Source organism: Scleropages formosus, chromosome 3, assembly GCF_900964775.1.
Source record: "Scleropages formosus chromosome 3, fSclFor1.1, whole genome shotgun sequence".
NCBI classification, from domain to species: domain Eukaryota; kingdom Metazoa; phylum Chordata; class Actinopteri; order Osteoglossiformes; family Osteoglossidae; genus Scleropages; species Scleropages formosus.
In genome coordinates this window covers 24,976,024-25,003,696 of record NC_041808.1, presented here as the reverse complement: position 1 = coordinate 25,003,696, position 27,673 = coordinate 24,976,024, and the positions used below count along the sequence as shown (strand labels likewise).

Here is a 27,673-nt window from a genome sequence, read left to right as displayed (position 1 = left end):
TAGTACACAAATACAACGAGAGAGAATTTTTTATTACTATCATTTCTGCAGGCAACAGTCACAAGTATGAGTGTGAGTTGTTTCTTTGGAGGTGGACGATGAGGACGAGGGGGGGGGGGGGGGGGTGGCGGTCACGCGGCCGGGGCCCGTCGACGAGCATCTCTGGCTCCCGTGGTTCCGAGGAGGGGCGTGGAACCGGAGCTGCGGCGCTGCAGGTTCGAGGGGGCGTGGCTAATGGAGCACGGCGCCGAAGGGCACCTGTTTGTGAAGGTTTGGGTTTTGGCTGTGCCTGTTGCGGCTGCGCACGGACGAGAAGATCATGCTGCAGCCCGGCACTTTGCACTTGTGCATCTCGCGCAGGTGCACCGTCTTGAAGTGCACGCGCAGCGTCCCCTTGTTGCTGTACACCTTGTGGCAGAGCGCGCACACGATGCCCCCCGGGGTGGCCCGGGAGGCGGGGTCATCGTCCCCGCAGCCACGCCCGCCGCTGCCATCACCGCCCTCCGCGGCCCTGTCGCAGCCCTCCTCTCCGTCGCTGGCGCCCTCCAGGTCATCCAGCAAGATGCCCTCGTCGCTGCCCTCGTCTGACCCGCGCCACGAGTACGTGCTGCCGCCGGAGTGGACGCTGGAGGCCGCGCTCAGGTCCAGCGCCGCGTACTTCGACGGCAGGAAGCGGGCGCAGCTGTCGGCCCGGCTGTAGTCTGCGCCCGCGGGGTCGTCGTCATCGTCGTCGTCGCCGTCACCGATGTCGTGGCCCAGCTCCTTCATGAGCACCACGGCCCCTCCGGCCCCCGCCAGGGCGTCCAGTGCGAGGTGCGGGCTGCCGTAGATCTTGGCCAGGAGCTCATTGCGCAGCGCCCTGCTGTGGGGGTCCATGATCATGTCGTCCAACTCTTTGGTCAGCAGTTTGCGGTGCAGGTTGATGTTGGCGCTGTGCCTGCGGGGGCAGCGGTTCATTACTCACTCAGTTCGTTTGCACGCACGCACACACGCACACACACACACACACACACAGTTTCACCACCTTGAGTCATGCCGTGCTTAGACGGCACACACCGGAAACCTAAAAGCTTTGTTAACACGTGGAGATCTGAAATTCGACCCGTCAATTGCTCCACGCTGTGCGCACAATGAAGACGGCACAAAACACAACTGAATTATTTTGCGGGGAAACCTGAGAACACGTGTACGACGCATGGAGTAATTAATTGGGCACAAGGCGTTTTCGCAAGGCTTTTCATTGGAACGTGGGCAATATTTTTTACTTTCTAAATTAAAAGTCATTTCAGTGGAAAGTATGTGGCCTTAAAAGATGATCTGCGTCATTGAGTTTTATCTTGAATTTCAGCTTCGGAGCCAAACTGCACGATCCTGGACCACATCATACACCAATTCCTGCATTTTCAGAAATGGATTCGTAACCATTATCTCCTCTTAGTTCTGTTAGAAATGTTTCACCTTAGATACACGCATAGCAGAGAGTGCAGCCCGTTTATATTCACTACCACAGTAAGAGGAGCTCAGCACTTGAGGAATGTACAGTAAAACTGTGTTATTTGAACAATTTCACCACATTCCGTAGGAGAGTATTTTTCCTACAAGCTTTACAGTAAATTCCACCCTCGTCTCCCTCCGATCACTTCCTGCATCAAGTCCAGCACTCTGGTTATGGCCTACAAGATGGTCAAAGGATCTGCATCCTAATAACCTATTGGACCCGATCACTCCCTACAGCCCAGAAAGAGCTCTGTGCTCCTCCGCTTCTGGCCTCCTCACAAGAGTCCGAACTCAAAGGCCTGAAGATTCTCAGCTTTTGGCTCTTATGTGGTGGAACGAGCTCCCCCTGTCCCTCGGAGCTGCTGAATCCCTCCCAGCACTGAGGTATTGTTTCCAACCCATCTCTTTCACAGCCACTTCTCTCCTGATCTCCTAAATGCTCCATGAACTTACTTCACGCCGTCCCTCACAGTCACCTCTCTATTTCCTGTCACTTCTATCCGCAGCTACTCATGTAAAACGGTGGTATTGGACAAGCTGACTGTTTCGAGCATCAAGTGTCTGTGTCAAAAGCTCTTCATCTGTTTCTGAGCCGCTTTTGTCTACTCTGGGCTGTCAGTTGCTTTGGAGAAGAGTACGGGTCTGCTGAAGGAATAACTTGGAAAAAAAATACTACAGTGTGGGAAAGCTGATTTATATTTATTTTAATAATACCATCCGGTGCTTTTAGTGGTCTGTTTTTGATGCTTCCGCAAAAAAAGCCGGAGCCGATCGCAGATCTCCGCTAGCCCTTAACTCACCCCAGCCCCCCACCCTAACCCTGACCCTGTCGGAGCTCTGCGGGATTGACAGCCGTGGTTCACCACGAGGAAACACAAGTCTTTAGTGGAGTGTCACTCGACACTGAAGCCATTTACTTCTCGCACGCGCTCCACCTAGACATTACCGCGGAGTGAACTTCCCCTCTCCCTGTCCGCTCCTGTCAGAGAATCGAGTGGCCCGTCGAAATTCAATTGACTCCGACTCAATTAAATTGTCCTCCCCGTCGAATGGGAGTTTATCAATTGATTTGAGCTGTACTAATATGATGACCGGGGGGGAACTGGATACTGTATCTGACATCATTATCACATTTGCTTGCTGTAGAAAGGCAGCTCATCTGAGGCATACAGTTGTATAATTCAAGTGTCCCCTACATTAGGAAAGATGTATTTTATCAGATTATTCTTTTTTTTTTTTTCAAGGCAGCTGTATAACAGAATCAATTCATTGCCTCGAAAATACATACGGTCCCGGGGTCAGGAGGCAGCACTTGTAGTAAGAGCACATACATTAATTATGCCGCAGGAACAAAGTCATGCATTTATGCATAGCAGACTGACTTCTAAAAAGAACAGAACAACCAGCTACATGCCCGACAGAGATCCTGAAATGTACTGAACATTTTTAAAAGATTTTTCCGCTTTAGCTTTACCGTCTTAGATGCAGAACTCAAACATTACACAAAAACACCATATAAGAAGTAATATTTAAAAAGCATCACATACAGTTGTTAATTACTGTTCTCACAACGTATGTTGCAAGCCAGCTAATACATGTGGGAAAAACCCGTTAAAAGTCTTTCTCTGAGACCATGCATATGTACAGTGACACTTATATATACAGTATATATATATTTTATCCTCTGTAAAACATGGATTGCACAATATAGAGTCGAGCTTACCAGCAGTGCCATGGTTGATGGGGTCAGAAAGGGTCCCTGTCCTTTAATTATTTAGTTCCCTATCCGACATTCTCCTGCAAGAGGTAAAAATACATTCATTGAAGGGACCCTTTCTTTCAACGAGGGGAACAGGGGTGGAGTCCACCGGCCGTTCATCATCAGCATTGAGCGTTGCAGCGAGATGACCGAGTGCGGCAACAGTTCGGTAAACATGCCAGTCTCACTCGTGACTCTACGTGCACGCCTGCTGCTGTGTTGCAGTTAGAAGCAAACACAATACTATGTAATATATCAAATATATATATATATGTAAGCTATAAAAGCATAACAGCTATATAAAAAAGATATATAAAAGTTACCAAAATAGCAAAATTCAAAGGTCAGATGTGATTTGACTCTCTTTCTAGAAATATGTTGTGCCAGCCTCTGGAGATTAATCATTTCAGCATATATGGATGATGGGATTCACCATAAGCAGTAAACACTGCAGTAAACACCATATATGGCAATTCCCCCGTGTTCGTTCCCAGCAGAGGGGAATGAGGTGCCGGTGGCCTGCGTTTTGGAGCGCGTTCGCGTGGGATGCTGAGCCGGTGATGACGTCCGGGTGGTCAACACACCTGCTGCACACATGTGATAGTAGACCCCTACACTGCTCATAAGCTCTTCCCTAACACTGCACCTCACTGCATGGGCAGAAAACACACACACACACACACACACACACACACACATGCACACCTCCAGCTGAAAACGCATTACTTAAAATGTGGCTAAAATATTTGCTACCCACCGATGCCGTGATTGGAAAGTGTGCCGAAACGGGCCCTAACGTGTGACTTTTGTAATGCACTTTCGTTTACCCTGAGATCTGCGTCGCCGTGACGGAAAAGCGTCAGAGAAATGAATAGATGTAAATGTTAAAAGTGTAATCGATCCATTATCGCTGTATTTTTCATAACTATATGTATGGATGGTTAAGGGCTTCTCAGGTGTTACCATTAATAACTTCATATGTTTCGCTGAAGTCGTGTCACAGGAAGGAGGAACCGGAGGGCACCGCGAAACATCTGCTGGGAGTTTATCAGTGCATAATTTGGACTTATTGTGTAACTTTGCGACTTTTCACAAGTGCTTTGTTGGAGGCAGGGTGGTGGCAGTAGCCCAGGACCCGGTCAGATCGAAGAAAACCTGAAAGGCCCTTCAAAAGGGGGATCATCTCTGCGGCATCGGGGGCTCTTTTGTTTCCAGGTGGAAGACGCCCACTGCGCAGACACTAGGATGCCCCTTAAGATGCCAGATCAGATCAGGGAGCGGACTCCCGCAGGAGTCACGGTGTGCGGATGGACTCTTTTCTTCCCCCATCCTTAAGGGCATTAACTAATTTGTAGGCCAGACACAGTGTGTCGTTTGTAATAACAGGTAAGATGTACTGGGCTCGAGTGTTTATCAGATTTCCCCCTCCCCCCCCGCACAGACGCCCACCTCCTGTTCCCTCCCTAATGGCCAGTAATGTGGCAAGTGAACCAAATTGACAGTCTCATCTTGTCAAAAAGACGGGGGAGGTCTCCGGAGGAGCCGTTTTTACCATGCGGAGGAAGTGAAGTGTGCAGCTAATGCGCCCGTCCCAGGAATGTTAATCATCTTTAGGTCTTCCTCGGTGCCTCCACGTGAAAGCTCCCATTCCAGGAAATGTCTCTGCTCAATAATTGCTGGGGTGGGCTGGGGGGCCGACTGTCAGCGGAGCTGGGGGAAGGTGAAATTAAACAGAGCGACGCCTGCCGCGCTCCTTCCATACCTCCGCTTATGGACGTCGAAGGAGGTGCCGTTAATCCAGCCCCCCGAGCTACGGAGGACGTCGCACTTAAATAAAGAGCTCCTTAACTCCGGCTTTAATCGACGACATAAAACTTCTAAATGTATCACTCGCTTGGTATTAATTAGAGTTTAGGGTTAAGACATATTCTCCACAGTATGCCGGAATCTAATGATGTCAATACTCGCGGCGCTTTATCAAATATGCTGAACGCTGCTGTATTTTGCACCTTAATTTATCTTTCCGTGGAAGCCTCATGAATTCCTCGATATCAGTTTCTGTCAAATGAATACAAACTATATCATAAAGCACTTATCGCAAGCATTGTTCGAAGTCTAAGGTGGTGTAGTGGCTAGAGGAGGTGCCTTCTTGTCGAAGGACCCCGGTTCAAATCCCACCTCCTACTGCAGTGCCCTTGAGCTAGGTCCTTACCTGGAATTGATATGGGGAAAAAAATTCCCAGCTGTATAAGCAGGTAAATCAGTGTAAGTTGCTTCGGAGAAGCGTGTGAGCTAAGTAAATGAATCTGGAGTGTGATTTCATCGCATTATTTTCTGCATAGTCTGAAGAAACAATTCGGAATGCAGTTAGGAAACTGTTTTTGAACTTTGCTTTTTCTGCAACCCTGTGAATGTGACGTGAGTCCGTCTTCGGGAAAAGGTAAGAATAAACGTTCATCGTGTTTATACGCGCCAGAAGCACAGAAATGAGGTGGGGGTGTGTGCGGGGTGGTATCCCGCTCCCATGTATAATTAACCCCCCGTTTCTGCGTTCTCCACGGTGCGCACAGGGACGCGGGGCTGCGCGTTGGCACTCGCCGGGGATCGAGGGCCGCCAAGCGGCACGGCTCAGAGGCAGCAGTTTAAATAAAAGAAGTGCGGCGGCAAGGAATGGGGCCCCTGTCATTGCTTTAGGAATTATGATTAACGAGGCTAATAACGCACATGATTACTGGCGTGCGCGTGTTTCCGGCCGTAAATTGTGTTGCCGCTCTGTAGCTGGCGCTTGCCTCCGCGTTAAATATGCTTTTATTTACCTGGGTGCAGGAAGGTGATAAGTCTGATGGGAAATGACATGTCATTAACAAACCCGAAAGTGCTGACAGGCACCAGAAACCTTTACAGTACCGCTAAGAAAGGAACACATATTTGTGTGTGTGTGTGTGTGTGTGTAATTTCTATTCTTCGTTTTTTTTTTGTTTTCTCAACAAATTTAAACCCTTTTTTTTTGTTATTGCTCTGTCATCTTGGAGCACGTGTACATAATGTATATAATCTGTCCTCAACTCGTCAACTAAAATTTTCTCCTCTTAATGATCACGCAGAAAAAAAGTTTTTCAGTTTATAACTACTTGCTAGTGCCAACTGTGTGGTTGGTCTGGGGTTCGAGTCCCGCTTGAGGTGTCCTGCGATGGACTGGCGTCCCGTCCTGGGTGTGTCCCCTCCCCCTCCAGTCTTACGCCCTGTGTTGCCGGGTTAGGCTCCGGTTCGCCACAACCCCACTTGGGACATGCGGTTGTTGACAATGGAAAGATGGAACTACTTGCTAATAAATACTGAAAAAAGGTGAAATAAATCGCAAAATTAAGAACAGAGCAGAAAGTCACTCACTAAATCAGACTAAGTATTACTGCTATAAAGTAATTCAGTTTATATGTAATTATTAAAGATCATGGGACAAAGATATCGATATTTCATCCAGTTTTGATTAATATAAACTTCATAGCACCAGCTGAATGTGTGGGAAAACTCGTGAAGGTGTAATTTATCTTGATGAAACTTACATGTGCTCTGTGGTGTATTTTTTACTTCTTTTCTCTTTTATATGGCATTCACCCTCCAGTGTAGAAACAAAACTTTTTACGATGGTACCTAATTCATCTTTGTTTAGCATGTCTATATTTTGAAAATATTTACATACATACATATGGGAAGTCATCTGAAAAATTACAGCAAGTTGCTATTACCCTCAAAAAAAAGATGTGTAAATGATGGAGAGAACTTTAAGCAGTGTCCAGCCACACTTGTCCTTTCCAGTACCAAATCATATATCCATACAGAACAATCTACCAAACATCTAAATGATCATTCATAGGTTTAAATTCCACCTTTCTGATTTATTCTTTCCATGAACTTGTCATATAACAGTTCGCATGGGTATTTTGTTAAAATTACTGAACCGGATCTGTTAAGAGCGTGTGGATCACAGGTGTGGCCAAATGTTGCTTAGTTTTCCTTATGGAGAGAACTTTCAGGAATGAGCTTGGTGACTTCAGCCTACTGTATAAATACATATCTATTAACGGTGACACCCTCTATGTCCTCACCAAAATGTGCACCTAAGCTACGCAGTTCTCGTTTGCTGGTGCTAAAGGGAGGCTAGGACCTGCTATCGCCAGGAAGCCACCTCTCCATCCATCCTCCTAATGAATAGCATTTACTGATGATGTCTTTTCTAATGCAGTTAGTGTATCACGATAATGAACGCATGCTACTGTCCGTATGGGATGCTATGTTGACCTGCTGTTGTGGGAAAGATCAATTATGCTGGATAATGACATAATTTGTCAAAAACCAGAGAGAAGAAGGAATAGTGATTTATCGAGCTCTTTTTATATCATTAAAACAGGGATGCTCTATAAGCAGTATTTATTAATTACACATTGACTGAAACCGCTTGTCCTGAGCGGGGTTGCGGCGAGCCCTAACCCTAATCCTAACCCGGCAAAACAGGGCGTAAAGCTGGAGGGGGAGGGGACACACCCGGGACGAGACACCAGTCTGTCGCAGGGCACCCCAAGCGGGACTCGAACCCCAGACCCACCAGAGAGCAGGCCCAGGCCAATTTATTAATTATCACTGCTATAATTTTATGATTAACTTGTAATCAAATGTAATCTTCACTACGGTATTCCAGCTCTTTAGCTAATCTGCATGATCAAAACGTTCCATTTTTGATTGGTTTAGAACTTTATTGCGTATGTATGAAATTGCACACATCTTTGTTGTCTCTGTTTTGTTTCTGTGGTTTTGTTGAGCTAATTTAAAACTGCCTTTTGGATTTAATCATAAATGTGTGCAAATACCAGCATGACACATCCAGTGTGTTATTTCCAGGCAAAAACTAACCTGAAACAAAATTCACCATACACACACACACACACACACACACACACACACACACACACACATCTTCTGTTGTTGGAAAAATGGCACTGAAACAGTCACGACGTTTCAGCAGCCCTGAATCTAATAAAGATCTTGTTTTCACTAACCAGTCCATTTGTCCCTATATTTCATTTGCAGCCAACACATCTCCACTACACTGACGCCATGGGAGCAGCAAAGCTGTGCAGCTCTGCTGTGCCTCTAAATCTGAATAATGAGACAAGTCATTTCAGAAAGGCTAATTACAGCAAGCTAGTGCTAACTGGCCTCGGTAGTCAAGAGACCCATTACTGTCGCGTTGAAGGAGTTACTATACAGTAACTACAGTGACTACGTTAACTGTACGTAGCACCTAACTGTGATTTTATGGAGCATATTTGAAAATAATCTACTAACCGAACATTAGTGTAGCAACAATGCTAAATATAAACACTAAACACTACCACATTTAAACAATGAAATCGTACGAAATATTTAGGACAAGCTCTTGTTTGACTATACAAGCAAATGCATGGCTGCAAGCACAAGCTGATCATGATAGTACTTTGTACATTTATTTACGTAGCTGAAGCTTTTCTCCAAAGCAACTGAGTGTGAAGCTACTTATGCTGGTTTATCCCATTTGTACAGCAGGGTAAATTTAACCCTAACCCTAAGCACAGTGCCACCCGCTGCCCCTAGAAACCTCAGCTGCAGATTTCCACTGATTTAAATGACTAAAAAAAGAATTAGCGAGGATGAAAATGATCGTATTGCACAATAATTTGCATATATGGACCTTTGTATTCAAAAAAATTATCAGTAAGTAATATTTAAATAGGAACAGTTACGTTTGAAGGAGGATCTGGAATATTTGGAGGGTAACACTTGTATTGTGCGTTTATCTTTGAGCATGGATGACAATGGGACATAAGCACCTCACCTGTCTCGACTCCGCCGTGAAGGGAAAGCAGCATTGCAGCCGGCCACAGTGCACATGTGCATCTCTTTCAAATGCACGTTCTTGTAGTGAAGCTTCACACTGTAGGAGCTCTTGAAACTCTTCTTGCAAACGTAGCAGATCTTAGGGTCGGGGCTAGAGTACAGGTCACCTTCTGAGGACTGTGAGGAGAACTTGGGTGGGCTGGCGCTGTAGCCCATGGAGGAGACAAAGCTCTCGTGTAGAGCAGCCATGCTAGCTGCAGCGGCTGCTGCCGCTGCTGCAGCTGCCATCCCTCCTCCTCCATTGTAGAGTCCGTACTGACCCATGCAGAACATATCATACGTGGGGTCACTCAGCTCCTCCTTGATTTTGATTACAGGCTGATGAGGAGATGGTGAGGAGAGCCCGTTGTCCGCCATCTCCTTCTTCATGTGGTTCTCCTCCACCTCCAGCTCCTTGTCAAGGCTGCCGAAGTTCCTCTGGTCTTCCGTGTCCATGAGCTCATCCCCACAACACATCTTGGACTCAGAGGTCTCCGACTCGTTCTCAAAGTCCCTTTCATGGTCTTGGTCCTCGGAGCTGAAGCTGTCCATGCAACGGAGCTCCCCTCCAGCCCTGGCTTCTTCTCGTTCGTGCTGCAGCATGGTTCTCAGGGCCAGGCCGGGGCTCATCTCGTCCTGGGACGGAGACTGCTGACAGCTACCCCCACTGTGGTTGCTGCTGTTCTGGCTCCCATTGTTGTGCAGGTGTGAATGTGAATAAAAGCCCTGGCTGCTTGGCAAGCCATTCAGTGGCCTACTATCCTCTTCCTCCTCGTCTCTGTCTTCAAATGCATCAGGCACACTGATCACTTCTTTCTCAATCTTCACTGGCATGCTGGACTTCCTTGGCTTCTTCTTAGGCATAGGGTCGATGGAGTGGTCCTGACCACTTAGATTGAGCAGCCTTTGACCTACAAGCCCAGGCTCGGACAAGATTGGATTTTGAGAGTTGGACGCTGTGACCTGTTGTTGCTGCTGCTGCTCTATCAGAGATGTGCTGTTGGTGGCTGTTGGCAGTATGGGGCTGGTTGGCAGGGAGACTGAGGGGCTGACCAGTTCACCCGGGGACAGTAGGTTGCGGTAGAAAGGTGGTACCGGCTGCACAGGTTGGACCGACTTCAAGGATGGGAAAACCAATGGGCTTTGGAGGGGTGATTGCAGCATGGGGTCGAGAGGTGGTGTGGCGAAGCCCAGCGGTGGCCGGCCCGGACTGGTAAGGGTCAGGCCACCCTTGGTGCTGGAGATGACTGGCGTTCCTGAACTGGAGTTGGCGCGGATGAGATCCTTGTCCCGGTTGTTTCTCAGCATGGGCATGTGTAAACGAGGGTTAGGGTTGGCACTGTGGCGGTTGCGGCTGCGCAGGGAGCTGAAGACCATGTTGCACCCCTCAATGGTACACCGGTGTTTGATCTTGAGGTGCACGGCATTGTAGTGGATCTTCAGTGTGCCCTTGTCGTAGAAGGTCTTGCCGCAGGCATTGCAGCACACGCGACCCTTGCGGGAGGTTGAGCCCATTCGGCGCATGCGGTGCATCTTTGATGAAAACGAAGAGGTGCCAATGCTTTTGGCCTGCTCACTCTTCACAAAGGGATGGTGGGGATGGTGGTTGTTCAAGACTCCTGGTTGCTGCTGCTGCTGTTGGTGGACCTGTGGTTGCTGCTGCTGCTGTTGCTGCTGGCCTGGATTCTGCTGGGGTTGCTGGGTCGTGGGGCTTGGAGAGATGGGAGGGGCACTGCCAGGCTCAGACTTGGGCTCAATCCCGCTGGGTATTACAGCAGTTGCTACCCCCCGGCTCGGGCTCTGGCCACTGCGGAATGGTGAGAGCGAGACCTCTGACTCGTTGCTCTCGTTGGGCTCGCTCGGGTTCGGCAGGCTGGGCTCCCGCAGCCTCAGGCTTGGCTGCTCCAACATGAGCCCATTGGGAGGAAGACCCAGCATGGGCGCTGATACTGGGTTGATGTACTGGAAGGGCAGCAGGAAGGCCAGGCTGTTGGGGATGTTCTCAAAGTGGTGGATGCTGGAGGGGTTGCTGTTCTCCAGGTGTGTCAGGAGAGTGGGGCTGCGCGAGCGGTTGTTGCTCTCAATAAACGTCCTGATGTCAGAATCGGTCTTGGATGAGGGCACCGTAACCGCCTGACCCTCCTTCTCCTGAATGGCCATGAGCTCCACAATGGATTTGGTCTCCCCGAACCGCAAGAACTGCTGCAGGGTGATGATCTCCTCCTCCCGAGACATGATGGTCCAGCGGTCCAGCACCTTGCCCGCAGCGTCCTGGAGGCCATATCAAAGGGAGAACAAAGAAAAACACAAGAGCTCATTGATTCTGCATAATTACCGTTGTTGATTAAAAGTGCACAGCTGCCTGCTCGTGAAATCCAGGCCTCCTGGTGCACCATGTAAAAACTGTTAATAGGTCTTAACACACTGGCACTGCACTCCCCCCCACCCCCTCCGAGTGTGTATCCCCGTTCTCCATTTTTCTCCCCTCTTTTGTTCTTGCTTTCTGCTCTTTGTAGTTGTAAACAGTCATGCAGGGCAGCACAAATCACCGGAGTGTTTTTAATCATGCCAATGGCAAACACGGCCAAGGGCACCGGTTCCACCGCAAGCTGGACGTCGTGGATTCCATCGGTGCCAAGGGATCGACTCATTTGCGTCCTGAGTGACAGTAACCATCGGGCCTTAAAAAAATGCACACTCTTATTGGAACATGCAGAGCAAGGACAACATGAAATCTGAGAATCATGAAATATAGACAAATTTTTACAAGTAAAATACTGACATATAAGATTCACCTCCTCAAGACTGCAAAACGTGTTGTGTATATGTTTATGTATTTGTACCCTCCTACAATCTAAAGGCGTGTTTCATGTTGACTGGTGTCTTTCAGTTGCCCGCATTATGTGCAAATGTGCGTGAGTGAATGAGCGAGTGTGTTACATTGCTCTTTTGTGTAGAACTGTGAATGACTGTAGGGAGTTTAGGGCAGTGTTTCCCGCACTGGAAGTCAGCTTGGGTTAAGGTTAGTAATCAATGCAGGCTGCATCGGAGCAAAGTTTCTGAAAAATTAATAAATGCAAACACAAAATATATTCAATATTAAAAATGCAACCAGCAAATACGACGGATGGAAAGTTTATAGGGGCAATTGTTTTTCAAGAAAAATGCTTTGGTCTTCTCTCTGCCTGATATGAGGCAAAAACAGCAGCGGTTTCATCTGGGAAATATGTAGAATGACCCAAAAAAAAAAGAAAAAACAGTTCCGCTAGTCAGTTTTCATAAGATGTTGTTGTTATACGCTCAGAACCCGGAGATTTGCACAGGTTCCTTACTGCCAAACGCCAAGGTCTGTAAAGTTCAGGGACTCTGGTAAGGAAACACTGGCGTGGACCGCAGTCAGACGCTGTGGTCAGACTCATAGCACATGCACAAAATATGCCTGTCTCCTATTACTTAGCAGTGTGTTTACAGACAATGGCGGAAACATCCAGAAAAGCTGTTAGCCAAAAGGAAATCTGCCTAGTTAATTTATCTAGAGGAAAGGACACGGGGGAATGGCAATGCGCTGATGTGCCGCTATTTCTCGTCACGGTAGCGCCACAAGTTCATATACAGAAAATATGTCGGGAAATGCGGCCCACGATACATTTCTTGCAGTGACTTGCCGGGAAATGCGTATCAGATGTGGGTTTGTTGACGCTGTAACCGTTATCGATATCTGGCGATGCCGAGTCTCCCCGCTAAACACAAGAGATGCCAGTTCCCATCCGGGGTGATGATGCGGATGGAGGATGCGGGAGCATTGATGACAATTAAAACCAGCGCAGGGAAAAGAAGGGCCTCGTCTACATCGCCCCCTAGAGGCTAGGAATGAAAGGGCAAAGCAGGTGGGGTTTAGCTGCTCGGCAACTAACACGCAGCATACAATACCTTTAAGGAGAGAAAGAGAACCAGAGGGAGAAAAATCACGGTCTCATGAAATCACCCTCCCCAACCAGAACCATACAGAACGCATTATTTAAAGCCAACGCATGAACAGGAGAATCTGTTGATAAACATACATAACACGCACCAAGAAAATGACCCTTTCTCTTGTACAGCGTGAGTCGATCCTCAGGGTTTGCGCTGCGGAGTGTGTTGGCAGCTAATAGTATGGCAGGTAACATTTAATAAACATAGCTGTGAAAATGCTTTAACGACTTTAATAAATTGGATCACTCTGCTCCCTGAACAGTATACAGAGTTCAGGAATCTATGGAGGAAAAGTGCAGGAAATATGAAAAGGAAAATAATTTTGCAGCTTCAAAACAACTATACATGCATTAATAATAATAATAATAATAATAATAACACTTGAGAACTGGGGGTAAAACTGTAGAGAGGGATGACGACACTTTATGGAAATGAAACCCGAACGAAACGAGCCTCTGCTACAGTTCTCATGCATTCAGGTGTTTAGCCACGGGGTGCTGAGAAGTGGCGTGATATCATTTTGTGAAAGGGGGTTCAATTAACATTTTCCTGCTCTTACCGCACTCGTCTTTGATGCGGCGTCTTTGCGATTTTAATGTCATTTTCACCTGGTCGACATTTGGAGGAAGTCTGCTGCGTGGATGCCTTTATGAGGTTGGACTGCGGTGCTAATTTGTGCTGCGCTGCCAGCATTAATGAGGACACTAACAATGACTCAGCTACAGGCAATGTAGCGTACCAGAGAAGCCCTGGGACGTGCGCATACTCTTTATATACGTCTGCAATTATTTTTCAATCCCCGCGACCCTCCGCACACTTCTGAGCCTCAAGTTCAGCGTCTCTTCAGAGCATTGGGTCTGTGGGTTTCAGTTTAACCTCAGCACTTTCTGCTCTTTTCTCAGTTCAATTGTCCAAGTGAGCTGGTGTCTCGGGCCTCTTCCGGTAACATGTTGACTCCCGAACGTCTCCCCGATTGACTCTGCTTCACCAAATAAGTAGCTTGTAATGATGAGCTGACAGATGGGTCTAAGAAATGCATGAGTCAGTTTTTCTTGTCAAAGAGTGCAAAAGTCTGGGTGTAGGACCACAAAGGAAAGGCCCTTGCCCTTGGGCTCTGTAGCAGACAGATTTCTATTGCTGGTGTTCCCATCCAAATTTGAACGGGCCATTGAAATTGACATTAATTCATTCATCAGACACTTTCCTCTAAAGCAACGTACATCTCAGAGGAAAATGCAAAGAGTGCATTACATCAACAGAAGGAGAGGTTTGGATGCAGGCGCGTGATTCTAGAGTACAGTCAATTTGTCACATTCCATCATATGAACTAGCGTACATGACACAAGTAGCTGAATGAAAGTTTATCCGCTATTCAACAATTTCTTATCAAAAAAGTTATTAAACATAAACACACGTTTATTCTGGACTTACAAGACCGGGGGAGAAGCGAATTCCGTGATACCATTTGTACGTGTGTGTGTGTGTGTGAGACCTCCTCAGCCTGGGATCTGACACTCCTTGGTCTTTATTACAGTCTCTCCCTCATTTCCTACGGCCACATCTGACCGTTCACACCGCACATGTACAAAATTTGAATAAAATGCATCAATTCGATGAAACTGGAAATCATTAATTTAATGTGTTCAGATGCCTGGTGAAGGATGTTATGAAGCCTTATGGCAATCAGATGAAAGAAACCCGTTTTATGATAGAGAAAAGTTGTAAACGGCTCAGGTTTGACAGGAACATAACCTGAGGGTTAAAATAGCAGAGTAATCAGCTTGTAGGGAACGCAGAGTTTTGGCACCAGCAAGGGTCGAAAGCAAAGCGATTTCAGTGCCAACTTCGGCCTTAGCGACATTTTGGTGGTACGATTCCCCGGCCGCCCATTCGGCCGAGGTCCCAGAGGCACAGATTTGCATTTCACCTCTGAATCCCATCCCCGAACGCAGTCCCGCCCCAAACATGACCGCCGTACCGATGCCTTCTCCATTAACGCAGGCGCGATCATGCCAGGAACAGCTCATAAAGTTTCCCCCTCCTGTTTTCAAATCAAACAGAAACGAAATGAAACAACGCAGGACATAATGTTTACCAAATGGAGCCGGTTACAGAGCGGGACGGAGGGGTGGGGGGTAGCCAGCTGTCACGCTACGGGTCACCAGGCGTACACTTCGAAAGCGTGCTGGAGAAAGGCTACGCAAACACGGTGGAGCACGGTGCCTCACTGCCATTCTGGAAGCGATTCGGCCAGGATGCCGCGGTTCGCTTCAAGCCGACGCGGCGGCGCATACCTTAATACGCCCGGGCCATTTCTTAGAAGAGCACCGTAGTGCGTGCCCCTTGATTTAACCCTTCGTTGCTGATTTTCCTGCACTTTTAGACTTGTGTGTTTGGCCACCTGTACTGGGCCCAGTCTGACCTGCACACTGCCCACCGCTCTCTGAATGAAACTGCTCCGACCTGCTGCTTCACGTGGTTCGACGTGTGCGTACAGGTTTAAGGACAGTTTAGGACGGTTAAGAACGACATACAGTCTTACCCAGCCTTACGAACTCAATTCGTAAGGTGAATTCTCATTAATTGAAGGTGTCATTTAAATGGTCTCTTCTGAATGAGTCACAGGGCCCTCCTAGTACCCCTCCTATTAGTTTCAATAGTAAAAAAATTAAATGCATTCATAAGCCTCAAAATTGATGCCCATCTATGATAAAGAAAACACCTAATCCCATTGAAATGGTCATAATTGTTTCAGAAGTTAACACTGGTTACAATGACACGACACAGCAAGGCAGTTTCCGTTCGTAAGTCACTCTAAAATACTGCATGACCTGCGTTCGTTCAGCTCGGACAAAAGAAACGGAGAAAAACCGTGGAAATGAATCTACGGTGACCGAGCAAACTGACTTGGTCGGGACGGTCCAAATGCGACCGTGGTCACCGAGGTTATAACAGGTAAAACTAGCAAACAAGTCCTAATGGGGTCCGTGTACATTGCGTTCATCGGTTTTTTTGTTTTAAAAATGAAAACCAATCATGAATTAATTGTGTTTAAAAATCATTTTTTGCCTCATTTATAGTTTCTCGCCGTCTTACTTTTTGACTTGAATTATTTAATTTTGTGGTTTTCCTGAACAACCCGGGTGTAAACGAATTGAAGTTGCACATAATCCATCAGTGGCTTCATCGAACATGCTGGCTTCGCTCCGAGTTATTAAACATAAGTTAATACAGATCACTAGGTGCTTTTCAAAAGCAGCAAGAGAGTGACAGTGAGGGAGGATGACATGTCCACTGAGAAAATCTGCATCATTTTTCAGGTGCTACTTCTTAAGAATCTTATTACTAATTAGGCGTAGGTGTTAAAAGCACCAGCAAGTTCTAGTTTACATTTATTATTACATTTAGCAGATGTTTATCTCCAAGCAACTTTCAATGAACTCCATGTAGTGTTATCAGCCCACACGTCTTATTCACCGCAGTGACTTCAATATTAAATCAAAAAGCAAACGAAGGCATCGTAATTCATTTTTTGTTTTTAAATTTTGAACCAAAAAACTAATAAACGTACACGGACCTAATCTGGCACGTAGAAATCCAGACCTCCGAAATCGACAATGAGGTAGGGGTGTTACGCAAAACCATTCGTACCATCAGCTCCTCGCAAACTCTTGTATCTTGGGGATGACTCTACCTGATGTTGACCTCGACGCATCTCCTTATTTATTCGTTCCTTCGGCCATACCTATTTGTTTGCTCTGCGTTTCTTTCGTCGACTTCTGTCAGGCTGAGGCACCTCCTTTTCGGCCAACCCGTACGTGACGCACGATGCTCTGATAATAACCTTTACGACGTCACGTACCGTTCTTCGCTCGTCAGAAATGAGCGGCGCGGAGGACTAAGCCGCATCTTGTTCGGACGCGGCGCAGATTCTTCGTCACGTACGTGGTCCCTGGAGTGCTTCCTCCCCCTGCCCACAAGCTCGCATTAGCGGCGGCACTCTGAGAGTAGCAAACGGCCCATTAGAAGTGCTTTTACAACTGTACGCTCGTCCTCCAATTAGCTTCCTGTGGCCCCTCTTGGTCTTTGTGTAGCTCGCAGGCCTCCCTCCACCTCCCCTCCACCCAGATCTCATTAATACCGCCCTCCCCTCCCACCACGCCATGACAGATTACCTTGTCATTACGCATCCCCGAGTCCCTTCAACAAAATGGGTAAACTACTGTTTGCGGGGTTAATGACAATTATCCTGTAATTACTGCATAAGTCACCGGGTTCGACTCGTACGGCGGGCAGTCGGAGCTCTGCTCTGCGCTCTGTTATCTGCCACTGTGCCGCAGCAGATGAACCCCGTAAGGCTATATTTATTCTGCCGCGGCCCTCGGTGCCGCTGCCGGCCAGGCTTTGCAAATTAAGCGCTGACAGGACAACGAACAAATTATGCCGTTGTCATCGCCTAAGCGGGACTGTCAGTAAAACAAAGCAGGCCGGCCAGTTGGACCTCCGTACAATTACTCCAATCACATTTAATGTGCTGTGTTATAAAACAGCGCCGGCTGATTTGGACCGGGGGCTGCGCACTTCACAAATCATTACGGCGTAATCACGTTCGCGCGCTCGGCTTTTCGAGGGGATTCGAGGCGCTTTTATTATCCCAAAACGGACGCCGTCTTGTTGGACAAATGTGACAAAGCAATATTAGGTAAAGGGACATTATGCGCGGCGCGGTAAAGCGACACTGACACGTTCGATTAATTGGCTCTCCGAAGCGAAGCACGACGCCTCCCGCTAAGGACTCCTCTTCCCTGCTACCCTGCCCTCGAACCCCAACAGGCTTCAAAGGATGTTAAGTTGTTAAAATGTTACGAGTCCTCTTGTGATCTCAGTAGGTCTCAAGCACTGCTTTTCCACAGAGTTCCAGACTGCAATGAATAATTCAATTTAGGGCTGCGCTACAGAGATCTCATTGCTTTCGAGGCCCGACACGGGTGGTTCTCCTCTCACCTTGTCTCCCATGCTATTCTATTATTAGTACCTCGATGGCACGTGGTGGGCTGCCAGAGAACCCACCTCTCTCAGCTGTGTGGCATGAGATCTAAGGCAGTAGGATCAGCAGGTGGCGCAGCGGTTAGAACTGCCACCTTGCGCTCGAAGGACTCGGCTTCGAATCCTGCCTCCTGCTGTGCTACCCTTGATCAAGGTACTTACCCTGAAGTGATACAGTGACGATTACTTGACTGCGCAAATGGGCACATCGTTACCGAGTGCTTTATCAAACAGAGCCTGGGACCAGCCTTTAGCCCGGTTCCTAATGACAGAGTACGTAGTATGCGAAGCGAATTTGTCAGAGTGAAGATTTATCATAAAAAACACATCAGATGAGAAGAGCGACTGCAAAATATTGTAGCAGGAAAAAAAATGTACACAGCGCGGACTCCGAATAGAGCGTAGCATTCTGTTTGATACTGGGAGAGCTCTTCCAAGGCTTGGTCGGAAGAGAAAAATTGCAGTCTGAAAAGAGTGTTATCCAATAAATCTGACATATGGTTCTGCACACCGAGAAACATGCCTTCTTTTATTCTAATTTGGAACAGGGCCGCTCAAGTTTATTCTTACTCTGTTATTAAATTATAGAACATGCGATGGCCCATTGCTGGATATCACATTAATCCGTGCCAGAAAAGCTTGGCAGCCGCTGTCCTGAATGAGACGGGGCACGACAAGACCATTTCCAGCAAACAGCTCCTCGAACGAATCCTCCAGATTCTTCCAGTTTTAAAAAATGACTGAAAATTTAGTAAGTGCAATATGTAGACGACGGCACACTCTGCACCAAAAACACATGTTATGCGCCAATACATCACGGGGAGCTGGACGTTACGCGAGCTGCTCCCCGGGCTTTGAGAAACTTGCTGGTCATTCATTATGTCTCTCTTGACGCACGCCGTCTCCCCCCCACCTTTTTTACCTCTCTTGGGGAACAACCCAAAGAATTTTTCATAACTTCTCCCCCTCTTCCTTTGTTTTAAGATGTCCCTTTGTGTTCTTCAAAGTGGATGCGTTGGCCCCTGCCCAGGAGAGGTCCATGTTCCGGACCCAGCCGCATGTGGAAGCGTTTCCAGACTTCTCCAGCAGTTAGAGCAGATGTGGCCATCATGCTTCAAAAGCTCCAAGATGCCCAAACTGATCCATCTTATCAGAAATGTGGACCGGGAGGCTCCTCGCGTTTGACACCTTGGACGCGGCCGAAGGTAGCCTGCCGCCGAATCCTCTGAAAGCTGTTCGCTTTATGGCATCGGCTCCTCCAACGTGATGTTTCACAGTGAGGTGTTACTGGAGCATTTTGAACTCGGGTCCACGACCGGAATGGACCGCAGGTGGGCGCCGGTCTGAATCACGCAGCTGTTTCGACGTAAGAGAGCTTGTGTGTGTTGCCAACACGGCCACACCGTTGACGTCACCCTGTGGATCGAGTGGGACAATAACAGCACCTCCGCTGCGGGGCACATGACCCTTCATCTAGGGCATCCATCATCTTCATTCCCAGCTGGGTTAACCCCTGGGTCAACCCCTGGGGTGGCCCACCGCAACACAGTCGGTCAGCTTCGCTGCGTAAGGACCGAGTCCAGGATGCTTTCACTTCAACGTGCCTGCAAAGCACCGGGTTCTACTTCCAGTCTTAACCGAGCTACCTTTCTGAGAAATGAGGTGGAAAACCCGTCGGATCCGGGACTCCTATAGGTTCTAGTTGTTGGCAAGGTGCAGTGACCATTGCATGAAAGTGTCACATACATAAATACTAGTTAATAACTGGTCCATGTTGATTTGAAGAAAGATTCTCCTAAACGAATGTAAATACCTGTATGTCGGCTGACTTTGGAACAGAGACACACACCTTTGTTAATGTCTCGCTGCTGCTTGTTTTAATACCTTCCTCTTTCGGCCGCTCGACCCAAGACAAGGCGCTTCCAGGTGAGCGACTCCACTGCAGATGATCAACAGACGGAAGGTCGCGCTTGGGGAAAGTCGCGCTGAACTCCGCTCTGTCCTTCCGCTGCGCTCGGGAAATGGGAACATTATGCTTTCAAGGAAATTTGTCTCCTCTGTTTTTCAGCGTTTAGCCGGTGCCGCGCACGGTATCTCCTCCAGCGTTGCGAAACAGCTCAGGTTTATCATGTTTCTAAGAGGGTGTGAAGCATTGCAAGTGGCGGAAAGTGTGAGGGAGGCCTTTGAGGGCACTCTGGGTAAATTACAGCTTCGGCGCGTGAACAGTTCGCACTTTTGAAACTATAATTACTGTGAGCTGAGCCAGAATTACGAAAACAGCTACGTCTACGGAACACAACATGCTAGAAGAGTCAACAATGACCTTTAAGAATGTTTTTTTTTTTTAAACTAAATGTACAGTCCAATGCAGTAGCAGGTGGCATAGCGATTCGAGTCACAACCTTTGAACTCAAAGATCCCAGGTTTGAATCCTGCCTCCTGATGTAGTGCCTTTGATGAAGGTATTTACCCTGAAGAGATACAGTATAATTAATATATATTTATAATGTGTACATGGGTAGTGTGTAGGATTGGAGTGTTTTTCCACATTTACTCTAAGAATTTAGGTGATTTTAGGCTTAAAATGTGAGGTATGATGCAGATTAGCCAGTACAGCTGTGACAAGTCTCTGAAAATGCACTGCGGTCCCTCAAACTAGAGAGAAGAGCATGTGACACATTCACATTCTCCTCCTACATGTAAACGCAACAAATTCAGAGATCGCCACAATTGATCTCGTTCGAGTTACAAGAAACAGTGTGCACCTCATGATATTATTATAATTCATACCGATGATAGGAAAGAGAACATTAATGAATAATTATGCTATAACTCAAAAGTCCCTTTGCTTGCATAATCATAATGCATGTGCGAAGAATAGGGCAAATATAAATGCTGCAAAAGGGGAAATAATGTTTGCATCTCTTCATTTTATTCATTTCTCAAAAATTTATAGCAGTCATCAAAGCTTCCACGTGAATTCGTTAGTGTTCATAGTTCCTAGCAAAGATGTAGTTTATTTCATGTTTTGCACTTAATAAATGTTTTTTTTTTTTTTTAAACTGCACTGAGAATACAAACGCTGTATTCTCGCTTTACATTCTAAGCAATACCGTACCAACTTTTCATATTCCTGTTTCAGATCGCAAAGCCATGCATCATCTGGCAAGTTAACACAGACACACACTGCAGAAGTGCGGTCAAATTGGTTCTTTTTGTCCCCAGAATGACATGTGTTCACAGCACAGCTGAAATCACATTGCTCCTACTGCGCCAGCAAGTAGAGAGAGAAGAAGCTAATGGGCTCTCTGCTTAATGCGATTAGAGCCATTATTGACATAATGCCAGGAAAACGCAAGGCCATTAGCCTGGTCCTCTTTCTGAGCTCGTCTCAAATTCAGCGCTTGATGTTACGGCCCAACCGCAGGCCTTTGCCACAAGTCCCCTACGCTGGGCTTTGCCCAACTCAAAAAGCTGGGTCTGAGTTAGAGGACTGGGGGCATCGACAGGTCCAAATGAAAGGCAAAGCTGATCACGCATCACACACATCTTCAGACACAGGGGACACACTACAAAGGCCCCTGCTTGCCTCATTTACTGACAAAGTAAAAGTACGTGTAATGTTATTACTTTTTTAAATCCGGTCTGACTTAGTTGTCCAGAAGCGCTGAGCGTTGTGTTGTTCAGTCGTACCAGGATGGCCGAGTAGTTAAAACGTTGGACTTAAAATCCACTGCATGTATGTCCCACTTAGGGTAAAAAATGCTTATTCAACATGTCAGTTTCCATGGAGGGCGTGTTGTTTCTGTTGGAGGCAACTTCAGCTAATGTGTGTTTCTGTATGTGTTGCGTAATGTTTCGCTGTTATGTTTATTCATGATCTTTAACAAAAAGTTTGATTTATATTCCTATGCTTATAGTCCCTATCTTCTTATTAAACCACAACCCAAATTCGCATCTTCATAAAGTCATCGAAAGTGGACTGATCACTCATATTTGGCAAAGAAAATATATTTTATTCTCATGGTTTGGACCATGGGGGGGGCGAAGTGGCGCAGCGGGTTTGGCCTGTGCCTGCTCTCTGGTGGGGCGGGGGTTGGAGTCCCGCTTGGAGTGCCTTGCGATGGAGTGGCGTCCCGTCCTGGGTGTGTCCCCTCCCCCTCCAGCCCTATGCCCTGTGTTGCCGGGTTAGGCTCCGGCTCCCTGCGACCCCGCATGGGACAAGTGGTTTCAGATGATGTGTGTGTCAGATGTGTGCACCGTAACTTATACGTTTAAGAGATGTTCTGAAACGGGAATACGAGTAGAAATTACCTGACAAACATGTAAATGTTACACAACGGCATGTCACAGAAGGCTGTAAAATACTTTGCTTAGCTTCTTTCTGGTTTTAGGACACGTCCCCGTTTTCTGAATATCGCACCAACCCTTTTCATTCTATCTCATTTTCCGGAAAATGCTGCGCGTGACCTGCGCTCCTCTTGAGTCCGACATCTCCGACGATTCAGCCGGCGTTACGGTTTTGATGTGACACGACAGATCGCTTGATCACATTGTAAACGGCCCGCGTCGCACAGCAACATCTCACGAAGAAGCACGGAGATACGAGTCTGCGTGTCTTCCGTGCGGCTGCGCGAGGGTTTCCGCACATGTGCGTGTATGTGTGGCGATACGACAGGAAGCTCCGCGCGGGGCCAAGTTTCAAGGCCCTGGGTGACGTCGACAGCCACATGTTCCAAACTTGTGATTACTTACTGGAGAAACAAACATCGTTAACATCTGGAGTCACATTCTCGAGAGTAACATATACATTAACAAAAACCTCTAGACCATCAAAACAGCAGGAAACAATGTTTTTATTTGCCTCCTCTTCTGGTTTCGAAACCGCAATACGATGTGAAGTTAGTCACTCGGTGGAGAATGCTAAAATCGGATGCTAAGCGGACGAAGGGCTCTCCTACGGTGCAGAGGTGTGGCGTTGCAATCTCGGAATAATGAATTGCTCAGCTGCTCACTTTAAACACAGACATGTGGCTCCAGCTCCGCTCATCATATTTCATTGAGCCTGAAAGTCTACTTAACCAGCCTTTCTCTCGACCGTGAACCTCCGACTCCGTTATTTCCCGCGCTCCTAAACATGCAAACCCTCCCGCGCTCTTGGCCTACCGACACCGAAATATCATTTATTGCCTGGTGATGGGCAGATCGCTGACTCGCAATAAGCAACGTGTCAAATTTCATTGAAACAAAAGTCACAATAAAAAAATAAATGCACCACTTCTTAATATCCTTTCAATTCTCTTGCACAATGGGGGCAGCAGGTGGTATAGGGGTTGGAGCTGCTTCCTTGTACTTGGAGGAGCCAGGTTTTAATCCCACCTCCCGCTGTAATACCCTTGGTTAAGGTGCTTGCTGTGAATGAGTACGGTAAAAATTTCCTGCCGATATAAATGGGTAAATCGCTGTAAGAAGCGAAGCACTACATGTCGCTTTGAAGGAAAGTGTCAGCTAAGTGGTTTAATATTTTCTATTCCTATTGAAGTTGTACTTTCTCTGCAGCAGCCTAGACAAAAACCTGAATGCGCTTTGGAGTTAACTTCCCAAAACTCATCAGTACAGCCTGCAGCAACCCAGTGCGAAATGCGATCGGCCTGTATACTAGTGAGGGGTTGTCCGGGACCGACTGTGCCGGACGATCAATCCCAGTCTCGGGGGGCTCGGCCCCTCCGTAAAGCAGGCCCTCTTTATGGGGTCACAATGCATAACGCGAGTTGGGTACAAGGTAAACAGCCTACCAAGAAACTCAATAGACAAGCCAGCTGCAGAGTCCTTCAGACTGCCTGCGCTTCCTGCCAGGAGTCGGTGATTCAATTCTGGGACAAATAATCCCGTGGTGAGCTGGAGCACGGAGCATTAAGATATGTCATTTCGCACGAGTTACAAGCAAGAAGAAGTGGTAGATGTAATAAGTATGGATCGTCAAACATGTGGGCCCTAAGCCACCGGGTGTGTATGAGTGCTGTGGGAAAGCTTGGTCACTCAGTTTACGTTGCACCTTCGACCGGCCTTCGGCTGAGTTGGGTGCAGGTCAACGGAGGTCTAAAGGTATGAAGGATAGAGTGTGTGACCCTGGGCAGGCGGTGTATGGCAGTGGTGCCCAAACAGCTTCAGACCGAGGACCATTTTGCTAAACTGAACAGTGCAAGTGCATTGGATGAGACCTAGATGAGATGATGATGTCAGGCTGAAAGCTGAAGAAGCTCATCCTCCACATGTAGCTGCTCATGATGTTTGTTTTTAAAATGAGGGTGAATATATGTGACCAATTCTATAACTGTCGAAATAAAAATTAAAAATTTCCCTCTATGATGGCATGACCTATGTTTGTAATAATCAAATTTATTACTTTACATGATGCTTTTTTCCAAAGTCATTTGTTCAACTTTGAACAATTTTGGCATTCAGGGTGAAAACCTTGATTAATAGCTGGAGTTGCGATTTTAACCTGCAATGTTTAGATCTAGGGGGTGCGGTGGCGCAGTGGGTTGGACCTCGGTCCTGCTGTCCGGTGGGTCTGGGGTTCGAGTCCCGCTTGGGGTGCCTTGCGACGGACTGGCGTCCCGTCCTGGGTGTGTCCCCTCCCCCTCCGGCCTTACGCCCTGTGTTGCCGGGTAGGCTCCGGTTCCCCGTGACCCCGTATGGGACAAGCGGTTCTGAAAATGTGTGTGTGTGTGTGTGTGTGTGTGTTTAGATCTATGGATAGTGGTTCTATTTACTATGGTGTCTGTCGCCTCTTCTGTGACCTTGACTTACAAACACTTGAGTTACGGATTTTTCAAGATAGGACATTTTTCATTTATTTATTTTTAGTTGCACCTTCTTGACTTATTTATTTTCGAAAACATTTTTAAGTGCAGCCAGAGGTCCGGTGTCCATTCTGTCCATAAATTAAGAACCCAATTTATCCTTAGAATAAGTTTACTGTTCACTGTCTGATTTAGCTGGACATGTTTCGCACTCCACAGACAATTGACACATCTTCACAATAGAGCGTGCCAGATGTAATGTCCCGTAGTAAATCACTGTACAGCAAAACTCCATTCAGGAAAGAAAAACAGCGCTACTGCTTAGGTCATTACGGTATGTGTCCAGCTTCCTGTTCCCAAGGGACTGAGGAAACACTGCGCAATTATGCTGCCAGCCAGATCTGAGAGAGCCAGGTATCACATGCGAAGAAAACGGAAGTACTGATCCAGTTATAGCTGCACCTGCTATGCAGCAAGCAAGATCATTCTCCTGCAGCACTTGAGTTCTTTGGGTACTGTCTGAGTCGGTCACGTGTGTTTCCCGAGCACCCTCTCGCCGTCTTCTGCACACCGCACTGCTGTTCTGTCTGGATGCTTTCAGCCAGACCACCTCCTTCACGAAAGCCCCAGGGGTGTAGACTTCTCTTGTGCTTCGGTGATGGACACCCATTTTTACCCCTTAAACTGCTTGCCTTTGCTAAATTACCTGTAGTGTGAGTGAGTGGATGAATGAGTGTGTGTGATTGCCCTGTGATGGACTGGACTCCCTTCCAGGGTGTACTATGCATCACACAAGTTCCCAGGATAGACTGTGGACCACAGTGATGCTGCATCAGACAACCAGGTATTTGTAATGAATTAATATCTGCTTTGTTGGGTTTTGCCTTTTGATTGATAGAGAAAGGTTACAAATAACATTTTACACACACACACACACACATTGACTGAAAGCACTTGTCCCAAGCGGGCTCGCGGTGAACCAGAGCCTAACCCAGCAACACAGGACATAGGGCTGGAGGGGACACACCCAGGACAGGACGCCAGTCTCTCACAAGGCACCCCAAGCAGGACTTGAACCCCAGACCCACCAGAGAACAGGACCCAATCAAACCCACTGCGCCACTGCATCCCCAAATAACATTTTACCGCCGTGGAAAATAATTTCAATGACACAACCGCGTTTCTGTGATGCTTGTAGGTTCAAATAGCTGGAGGAATGCTGGTCTTTTGCCGACTTCACTTCATTTTAATACATTTAAATACTTCTGTAGTGCTATAAGTACCATAACGTCAGTATAGAATCATGTGTGCGGAAAATGATTAAACACGATAAATGCTGTATGTAGTGATTATGTCATTCAAACAGAGAGCTTCAGAATGCATAATTTACTAAAGGAATATTTTATTAAGCTGTGCCGAAATTGCCTCCTCAGCCAAAGACTTTAAAGTCCTGAAGTCCTGCAGAAGCGTTTGTCAGTAAACGAGGAGCATAGAGACAAAAAGACTGTATAATGTGTTCACATAAGAAGAGTTAGTTGGTTCGTTATAATATATGTGTTTCAAGCAGGTAGAACCAGGCTATTTAAATAAGCCGCAGTAATATTCAATTTACAAGACACTCTACATCAGTTACATATTTTCAGTGCCACTTGAAAACAAGTGGATTCTGTCTTTGTTCATAATTATTTCTCCCTCACTCTAATAAAGACAGCCGAATTAAATGAAGCAGACCACTTTCAGTACCTTCAGCTCCTCCTAACTAATAACGCAAAGACAAGAAGCAATGATTTCTGCTCTGATAAATTAACAGCGCTTACATCTTACAACAAGTGCACCGAACGTCTGAAATATTTATGGCCGGGGAGGCATCTGTCCTGAAATACAGCAGGCAGGCTTCCCTCATCACAATCGCAATCTTTTCCATCTCAGTAATGCTGCTGTCCTGGGGCAGCACTGCACGTCCATTGTTATTCCACTTGGAGCAAAAATTTTAAATTAATTCCACAACATCTTATGACTACAAAAGTCTTCACATCACCGCCATGCTTTATGAGCGGAGGTGACAGGTCACGGCACTAATGAAGATGCTTGAAGTAAAGTGAAAGATGGAAAACTGCTGCAGTACATCACAGAATCTGGATGATGTGATCTGCAGTAGGCTTCTTATATTTACATTTATTCATTTAGTCAGAGCTTTTCTCTAAAACATGAGGTGGCATGGTGGCATAGCAAGTAGTGCTGCTGTCTCACAGTGCCTGGGTGGTGTGAGAGAACATGGGTTTGATCTCCGCTCAGTCTGTGTGGAGTTTGCATGTTCTCCTCTGTGCTTGCGTGGGTTTCCCGCGGTTGCTCTGGTTTCCTCCCAAGGGCATGCTCTTCAGATTCACCCACAGTGTGCGAGTGACAGAGAGAGAGTGTGTGTGTGTTCCACTGATGTATGGATGAGTGACCCAGTGTAAGTAGTGTATCTAGCAGTGTAAGTCACCACGGTGAATAAGGTGTGTGGGCTCATAACACTACATGGAGTTCATTGGAAGTTGCTCTGGAGATAAACATCTGCTAAATAAATAAATGTAAAGCATCTGCTATGTAAATGTAAAGCAATGTGCAGCTCAGTAAAGAAAAGTGCATTACCAACCAATGAAGAGCTTTAGATAGATATATTTAAGCAGAATTCTCCATA

At 46.9% G+C, this 27,673-nt stretch overlaps 1 protein-coding gene across 5 annotated transcripts in view; it reads right to left on the bottom strand.

Moving 5' to 3' along the window:
* Positions 1–127: 127 nt before the first annotated feature.
* The window catches only part of LOC108936674 (zinc finger protein basonuclin-2-like), a 131,172-nt gene continuing 103,626 nt past the window's right edge, over positions 128–27,673 (bottom strand). For 4 of the 5 annotated variants that reach the window (XM_029250551.1, XM_029250550.1, XM_029250548.1 and 1 more), the window contains 2 exons: positions 9,126–11,437; positions 128–937 (listed from right to left, as the gene is read on the bottom strand). In XM_029250551.1, coding sequence (XP_029106384.1) covers positions 232–937; positions 9,126–11,437 — 3,018 coding nt within the window. In that variant the 3' untranslated portion in view covers positions 128–231. Of the gene's footprint in view, positions 938–9,121; positions 11,438–27,673 lie in introns of those variants that run through there. The other variant, XM_029250552.1, reaches the window with a different exon arrangement.